General features: G+C 41.8%; 1 protein-coding gene across 2 annotated transcripts; it reads right to left on the bottom strand.

Annotated features, from left to right (window-relative positions):
* Positions 1–285: 285 nt before the first annotated feature.
* On the bottom strand, positions 286–8,618 carry ccdc149a (coiled-coil domain containing 149a). Of its 2 annotated transcripts, XM_058068876.1 has the most exons (13): positions 8,472–8,618; positions 7,825–7,986; positions 6,188–6,226; positions 6,001–6,108; positions 5,808–5,924; positions 5,402–5,574; positions 5,263–5,335; positions 5,124–5,205; positions 4,817–4,961; positions 4,656–4,732; positions 3,962–3,994; positions 3,287–3,379; positions 286–2,308 (listed from the first exon to the last, which is right to left on the bottom strand). In XM_058068876.1, exons 1-13 carry the CDS (start codon positions 8,520–8,522, stop codon positions 1,896–1,898), a joined length of 1,566 nt encoding a protein of 521 aa, XP_057924859.1. In that variant the 5' UTR covers positions 8,523–8,618; the 3' UTR covers positions 286–1,895. The 2 variants fall into 2 exon arrangements, with proteins under 2 accessions (XP_057924859.1, XP_057924860.1); XM_058068877.1 differs by lacking the exon at positions 3,962–3,994.
* Between the last annotated feature and the right edge of the window lie 251 nt (positions 8,619–8,869).

The raw sequence follows: 8,869 nt of genomic DNA, 5'->3' as shown, positions 1-8,869 counted from the left end.
AAAAATGCAAAACATTTACATGAAGTTTATTCACTGATGATTGCATAGTTGACATTGTAAAATTATTCTTGTCACTTTAGGGCTAGTTTTTCCTCAAAATATTGGTCATATTACAAAACATAAGCATTTGAATTCAGGTTTCTGAGTTTTTTGATTTTTTTGTTTTCTGATTTTTTATGTTCTTTCTTTGGTTCTACACAGTATTTTGTAATATAAATTCCCCCCCCCCCAAAGGAGCCTTATTTTTATAAAATAAATAATAACAGTATCACAGCAGCTTCTTAAACATGAGGAATTTATTGCACCATCTTAAAAAAAAACAATATTTGGGCACATTATTTCCATTATGGTGTTGACATTCAGATCTAAGGAGGTGAAACACAAAATGTATGTCACACAAGGCCCACAAGAGCTGCAGCATCTTTGCCAAAAAAGTGTGTGCGTTTTTCCTTACAAATATGCAAATCTTTCTTTAAGGCATGCGAGGATGCAGTATTATCTTGCAACTTCATTAGTTCTCACTCCCATCTGGTGTTTAAACTCCTTTGGGGCGGGAGGAAAAGAGTGTGCCAAATCAGCTGCCTGCCGCCAACAAAGCTCGGGGTTTACGCCACTGCTCCCATCACTCACATTTGGGATTAAAAACATAGCAATTGTACCGCGTAAGCAGTTATGGCATCGATGTTGGCATGGAGAGACCAGCTGTCACCTACTAAAGTTAGCATGGTCCCATATTACAGTACTTTTTTCATTTTAAATATGAGGTGCCACAATAAAATGTGCTGTACAAACTCAAGCCTTGATGATGGAATTTAGACATTTTAAAAGCGCCTTGAGTAAACCCTAATGGGAACACATTTTGTGTGTCTGTAGCTTTAATGCTAATGAGCTGTGTTTGTCTATTCCTGTCTCCTGCAAGAAGCACTATTGTTCACTTGAATACACTTTTTTCTGCCTGTATTAAGTTATTCATAATTTTAAACTACAGATTACAGGCACACTTTAACAGTAACGTCATGCAACATAACACTATACTTTAGTGCCACGCCTTTCAAGAATATTTGTAGTCCCCCCCTCCCCAAGATTTTGAGACTGAGACTGTGAGGTAAACAAAGAGATGCAATTGTTTTTTCACATGTCCACCATAATCTAAGACTATTATACAGCGTTTCAAGTGAAATAAAGATATATGCAGATACACACTGTGTTTCACTTCACTTGGTACACCCATGCAGGATTTCCAGGGGCTCATACATTGACAAGTTCATGTTTTCATTGAAATCATTTTGAAAATGTTACAAATCATGTATTTAGTTGCCGTTTGTAAGTTTTAGAGTAAAGTGCAGAGGCGTTACAAGAGAGGTGAAAAAGAGGTATGTCCTTATGTTGACAGTCCTACTAGTTAAACTTTCTTATTTTTATTTAGAAGACTTCTGCTTCTTTTTGTTAAATCCTATTTTGGGTATTATAAGAATTTACCTTCATGTAAAGTACGGTGTATATCCTGCTGTAAGATTATATAAGTTATAAGATATCGAACGGGCTGTACTGACTGATTTTTGACAGAGCTTTATTTTAAGATGTGTAGCGAAGCCCACGTTTCAAAAGTGGAGCAAACAAGTAAGGCAGATGATATCTTTGTCCCTCATAAACTGGCTCTCGGGACAAACGTTACTGTTAGAACACCAGAAACTTTTAAAAGTGTATTTTTGAATTGGTGATGTCATATAAGGCACATCTTCACAGAGGTGGCTAACTTCATAAACATCCCTCAAGACGACGAAGAAAGCAAAGAATGGGAATTAATCTAATTGCACGGTGAGGAAGGCTTCCTGGAGGATAGATGGTTTGAAGTCTTTCATCCTCTTTCACCAGGGTCTTTGATGATATCACAATCAGGCCAAGTTCTGACATGTGTCACTCGATTGACAACGGATGTCCCACTGCGCTGATGGTAATCCAGGTGTATCCTGGGAGTTGTGGGTTGATTCCTGTTTTATCGTAAGCCATGTAAGGTGCGATTCATCGGGAGAAACGTCCAATGCCAACGCCGCGTCCTCTCCCTCCTCCACCGTCGAAGCGAGGTCCTCCTCCTCCTCCTCCGCGCCGTTCACCTCCCGCCCCTCCTCCTCCACCGGACTACGCACTTCCACCTCCTCTTCCAGAGGCGTCACCGTGTCTCCTCCTCCTGTCATTTCAATCCCATTTCTTTTCGCGTCTTGGTTTTCGGGCCGATCTGCACAAAGATGGCTTCTGGCGATGGAGTGACACTCCCACTGTGATTCCTTTAAACTTGCGTCACCCGATGCTAGTTGGAGAAAGAAACAATGATGGGTCATTTTAAGCATACTTTTTTGCTTGGTCCTGAAAATTGCATGTAGTAATATACACTGAAACCTTTAGGCAGACATGTATGCATACTTCTAATTGTAGGAGGGTTGTAATTCTACCTTGTAGATTTATTGTTAACTTAGTGCTCAGGTAGTTCAGATTGGAATAGACTGGCTGAGGGAACCACAAAATCCAAAGAAATACTGCAGAATAGGCGCAGATTCTGGAAGAACTATAAAGCTTTGTGTGCTGGTTATCGTGTGTAGCTGCTCTATAGGAGTCCACCACTCAATATAAACAGCCAACAAATGAGCATAATAGGTCCCCTTTAAGACGTTTTAATAGAATCATAGACATGTTAAGGTCTTAAATTAAAAATACTACATTTTAGATGTTAGTGGAAATGTAAGAAGTTATATCAATGTGGCTGGAGTGCTTCCATGCCAACAGTCTAAATATAGCCTCTGAGACACAAGCAAGAGGACACCAAGCGAGTGTGACACGACACACCTCCACAGGAGCGACAACTTAGTTCTGCTTGTTCTTCTTCGGCAAAATGCAGCCCACACATTGGGGGACTGCTGACCCATATTTGTGGGCATGCAGGTAAAAAAAAAAAAAGGTTAAAGACTTTCAGAAGCGCATCGTTGCAGAAAAAGAATATGGCCACTTCAGGGCATCCATATTTATGGACACACATTTCACACTCAACAGTTTGTGAATGTCAGTGGATGAGAATTTTTAAAATGCCATGACATTTGTAGCAGCTTGCACCAATGAAAAGGCAGGAAAAGAATGGATGTATGGCACACGCATGTGGGCAGGGCTATTCAATTGGCGGCCCACGGGCCAAATGGGGCACAGGAATGACATCAGACCAGCACACCATTTCTGTTCAAAGGTACGAGAGTTACCCACAGATTCCCAGAGTTACACACTGCGTTACAACCGTTACCTTTGGGTGAATGTTGCTGCTGTGACGTCGTCTCCCGGGTAGGACAAAGCTCCGGCAGGAGGTTTTCATTAGGCGTGATGTCGTGCCGAGCCCCTGTGAGAAGGACAGTGTGGATGACGCCATAATCAAAGCCTCACTTCCCTGTCATCCGTCTTCATTAGCCTCTCAGCCTGACACCCCATATGCTACACACAAACACACATACACAAAATATGCCTAAAATGTGCCCATCAACCTGTTTCGGAGCATTCAAGTGTGAGTAAAACAAAAACAAAACAAAAATGGAGGACCATGAGGGTGAGGGTGATGTGAGGGGTGCTCCATCAATCATTTGGTTTTCACTCCAAACAAATAACTGTTAAATACGCATCATCCCACACCTCTCTCTCTCTCTCTCTCTCTCTCTCTCTCTCTGCGGTGGTGGCCTACAAATTCCCTAATAATGGGCACATTCCCCTAAATGTGTTTGTAATGTGGGCAATCATTTTCAGTAATGGATGCTTGTCAGTTTTATAGCGCTGAGAATGATGAGACACCGTCGTTGGCAGCCTCATAAGTGGCACAATATCCCCCTCCGGTGGAGAAATTGGGAGCTACAGGCAGTTGATGGGATGGTCAAATGAACACACAGTGAAGGGGCGGAGCTAATCTAAACTGCATAGAAGACATACATACTCCCGATTCCAATGGATATGCGGTAGGTCAGGCCTGAGATGCAGCCGCAGGGGAGAAGAAAAAGCAAACAAATAAAATATTATGTGCAAAAAAATTCTCAGGTTTGTGTGCAAATGATAGAAATCCCAACACGTTACTTAGGCAGACACATTTAGGTGACTGAAAAACCCTGCAGGTTCCAGTGATTACAGTAATATACAAAACTGCATTACAATATATGATATATCACATCATAACAATACGAATTGTTACCCTCCAAAACTGTATATTTCCCCCATTCCCTGCACTGAGGTGACAAGCCACAAGCCTGGTAACACACATGAGTTATGTCTGGTGTCCGCTAATGATAGCAATTTGGCAAAGTTTAGCTGCAAATGATAGCTATTACCGAATGCATTGCCTATCATAACTATACAATGACTCCAAATTGTTGTTTGCTTTTCTGAGATTGCTGTTGGATGTTTGAATACCTGACAGCAATGAGTGAAAGCCATGAACGACAGTCATCCTATTCACCCCATGTGACAATTTTTACAAAGTTTATCTTTGAAATTGTGACAAACAATTGTTGTTTTAAACTGCTATCGGTGCTGGGGGTGTTTTTCCTATATTATTTGGTTGGAAAAAAAAGTGTCATTTGGAGATGAACTGAACCTTTAAATTGTTTGTGGACTGTAATGCTTTACAAACGCACCTGGCAGACTCCAAAACCCTGCGACCTCCAGCGTCTTCAGCTTCCTTTCCAAATCTGACACTCTGTTTCCGAGGATCCTGCCAAGTGAATAGAGTACATCAATATGGTGGGTGTTTGCTTGGAGGCGGTTTTAGACCACGTGGTGGGGATAATTTCATCACCTGTTGGTGTGGCGTTGGTGTTGGATGACCAAGTTCTTCTCGTGGATGGTTTCCAGCAGCGCCGTGGCCAGGGACTTTAGGTCAGAAATGGACTGCGGCGTGGCGGGGAGGCTGCAGCCGTGCTCTTCCAGGAGCATCTGCTGGACTATAAAGAGGGAAAATGTGTCATCTTGTGTTCCAGAGATGTATTCATTTCTATTTCTTCTTCTTTGATCATGTCAGGATATCTTATGGTCGTCTTTTAATTCCCCTGGAAAAAAGGTAAATACGTTTAGAAACAGGCAGTTAGTGACATTTCCACACTAACCTTGTTTGGCCGAGAGGACACCTGTGAGTGGACTGTTAGATTTCCCATTGTTGCTGGAGTTTTTCCTTCTCTCTAATGCCGTCTGCCAAGATTTTAAGCATTATTTAATGTTTTGCTAGGGATTTTTTTGAGCCTTTACCTTGTACTTCATGATGTTTGATTTCAGCAGGTTCACCTCCTCTTGTAGTTGTTTGAAACGCTCATGCAAATACCTTCCAAGAGCCAAAAATGTAACATCATAAACAAGATAAGTGAAAGAGAGGTTTTATTTCATGTACCTGTTTTCCATGCAGAGGGCATCCAGGTCGATGATGCGTGCCTCGCGGTTGCCCAGTATGTGGTTGAGCTCCACGTTGAGGCGCTCTGCCTTCTCCCTGTAGACGCCGCGTTCTGCCTTCACGTCCTGGAGCTCATCCGTCAGAGCCTTTGCGTTGTGCTCCATCTCCTCCATCTGTTATATTTGATATACACCAGATAATACAACACATTCTACAATATGATGTGTGCTTTACAATACAAGATGGATAAAATGACTAGCTATATGATACTATATTTTTACCCTGCAATATTTTTTTTTATATTTCCTGGGTTTCATGTAAGTGAGCGGTATTAATGTATGAGTCCTTGAATAACTAATATCTGACTATATTAGTGACCACGCTCTGGAATATTTAATGGATGTACCTGAAGGCCTGCTCTTTCCAGCCGGCAAACTAAATCTTCCCGTTCATGGGCGGGGAAGTGGCGGACGCCTACCTCATCATCCCCAAGTCTCTGTCGCGTGATGGTCATTCTAAGGAGCTGCCGCAAACACAAAGATGAAAAAGAAATCGACGCTTCCTGTTTATACTTGGGAAAACTGTTCAAATCATCTTACCTTGTTGTCCCCCTGAGCCTCGAGCAAGCGCTGAGTCAGCTCCTTCACCTCCTCGGTCAGCTGCTTCACTCGCTCCTTGGAGTCTCTCAGCAGCTGGGCAAGGTTCACCTGATCAGGGAGCAAAAAAAGCATTCAACCGGGAAGGCATGCAGGGGATGGAGGATCACTAGATATCGGGGGATCTTACCTGGTTGCGTTTTTCCGGTGGTAAAGATGGGTCACCATCCTAAATTGTGAAAAATGACACAGTTACTATGGCTGTGACATAGCGAGATGACTATTGCAGAGTTTTTCATATATTCATTAAGAGATAAAACTGAATCTACACGGCCCTGTGTGAAAAGGTGATTGCCCCCGTTAAAATATAACACACTAATTGAGCTCTATCAGTCTGGAAAAGGTTATAAAGCCGTTTCTTAAGCTTTAGGACTCCAGCCAACCACAGTGAGAGCCATTATCCACAAAAAATGGGAACAATTGTGAACCTTCCCAGGAATGGCAGCCCAACAAAAATGACGCCAACAGCCCAACAACTACTCATCCAAAAGGTCACAAAAGACCCCACAACAACATCCAAAGAACTGCAGGCCTCACTTGAGTGTTCATGACTCCACTATAAGAAAGAGACTGAGCAATAACGGCCTGCATAGCAGAGTTCCAAAATGAAAACCACTGCTGAACAAAACATTAAGGCTCGTCTCAATTTTGCCAGAAAAACATCTTGATGATCCCCAATCTGCGCTCTCACATGACAAAAGTTGAACGTTTTGGAAGGTGTGTGTTGAAAGTGTGTGTCCTACTACATCTGGTGTAAAAGTAAAGCCACATTTAAGAAAAATAACATCATACCAACATAAAATATGGTAGCGGTAGTGTGATGGTCTTGGGTTGTTTTGCTTCTTCAGGACCTGGAAGACTTGCTGTGATAAATGGAACCATGAATTCTGCTGTCTACCAAAAAATCCTTAAGGAGAATATCTGCCCATCTGTTGGTGACATCAAGCTGAAACCAACTTGGGTTCTGCAGCAGGACAATGATCCAAAACACACCAGCAAGTCCACCTCTGAACGGCTAAAGAAAAACAAAATGAAGACTTGGAGTGGCCTAGTCAGAGTCATGACCTGAATCCTATTGAGATGCTGTGGCATGACCTTAAACAGGCAGTCCATGTTCGAAAACCCTCCTATGTGGCTGTATGACAACAATTCTGCAGGGTTTATATTTTTTTTCTCCCTTAATCCCTAATAAATTTAATTTAAAAACTACATAATGTGTTCAGTTGTGTCATTTAGTAATATTTAAATTTGTTTGATGATCTGTAACAGTTAAGTAAGCCAAAAAAGCTAAAGGTAAGACATCAGGAAAGAGACAAACAACCAATGTATGTGCAGGAAAAGCACAAACTAGGAGAACACCACAGAAACTGCCATGACAACAGCTGCAAATTGCAGATACATATGTAAGTGGAATAGAAAATGCATGGATGGATGGATGGATGTCTGTGGGTGGAGCAAAATTATGGGGATTCATAAGGGGACGAGAGAGTCAAATCAGTCGAATGAAGGATAGCAACCAGACTCAATCCACAGCATGCAGTGTATAAGTACCACTGGCATGGAAGTAAGACCTTCTAACACAATGTAACATCACAAAATTCCACCCAACATCAAAGGATTTTGGAAAAAAAAGTTTTTCCACTATTGTCTCTCGCAGTATTAGCCGCATTTCACGTCTATTCCAGTCATGTTTTTTAAAACTGTATTGCAAAGCATTGCATGCAGAAATACTACATATTTTAAAAAAAGACAATGTCGTCTGCTCACAATGAGCTCCCTGTACTTCTTCTTGAGCCCCTGGTGACGTTCTCTGAGCTGGTTGGCCATCAGTTTGTACTGGTCTCGCTCCTGCTGACAGGTGTCCAGCTCCTTAGACAGAATGAGGAGGGCTTCTTTCTTACTCTCCAGCTTGCGCTTACACACCAGGAACTAGCACAACACAGGGACAGACAGAAGATTCAATAATGCATACAGAGAAAGTTGAATGATATGCTGCATCCTACCATACTGAATTGAAAAAAGTTAAAGACTGTGCACACATAATTCTATCACAATATTGGTCATGTGACTGTGCAAGTGTCACAGTTCTTAGCTGCAAGTGGAAAGGTAAACATCACAGTTAGGAGTGTAAAGACAAGTACACAAAGTAAACAACAGCTGCTGCTCCTCTAGCATCTACCAAACAGTGGCCACAACCTTAGGTACACCTAGCATCTACATTGCATATCATTTGGTAGTATACCTGATGTAGTGTTGGACTATGTTCCCATCTTCCAAGTGCGTTATTCTATAAATTAGCTGTAAATTGTGTTCATTTTAAAGCAGAAATTCAAGTGGGGAGTCCATATGCTGTGGAGCCTTTGAAGCCGCTGTCAGGTGTAATATCATAACGCTGTACAATTCCGCTAACTCACCTCGCTAACCAGCCCTTGCCAGTCACTCTCGCTCCGCTTCGAAGACAGCATTCTCTGAATAAATATCGAATAAATAGAACGGTTTGGAACACTGAGAATAAATAAATGACTGTCGTGTCCGCCTCCGCTAGGAACGCCTCATTTTCTTGTTTATCCGGCTACGTCACAAAACCAGAGGTGGGAGGGAAACATACTTCCGGTTTCTTTCAAAATATAATCACTACCCGACTTGTTTTTGACTTCAATTAGAAATACAGCACACTATTTTCTCTACGTTGAGAGCTGAATCATACGTACGTCAAAGTCGCCGCCCCATTTTACTAAAACATCATGTTTTAAGTATATTTTCTTAACACACATATGGTATGTGTTAAATAAGTGTTAAGTATGTGTTAATA

This window comes from Doryrhamphus excisus, chromosome 3 (genome assembly GCF_030265055.1).
Source record: "Doryrhamphus excisus isolate RoL2022-K1 chromosome 3, RoL_Dexc_1.0, whole genome shotgun sequence".
Lineage (NCBI taxonomy): Eukaryota > Metazoa > Chordata > Actinopteri > Syngnathiformes > Syngnathidae > Doryrhamphus > Doryrhamphus excisus.
This window is presented reverse-complemented; position numbering and strand designations above follow the sequence as displayed.

Coding starts and splice junctions, on each gene's coding strand:
- ccdc149a (XM_058068876.1), bottom strand. CDS start 8,522: ATGCTGTCTTCGAAGCGGAGCGAGAGTGACTGGCAAGGGCTGGTTAGC. Junction 4,962..5,123: donor TGTCCTCTCGGCCAAACAAG/GTTAGTGTGGAA, acceptor CCCTCTTTATAG/TCCAGCAGATGCTCCTGGAA. Junction 3,995..4,655: donor AGGGTTTTGGAGTCTGCCAG/GTGCGTTTGTAA, acceptor GCTGCATCTCAG/GCCTGACCTACCGCATATCC.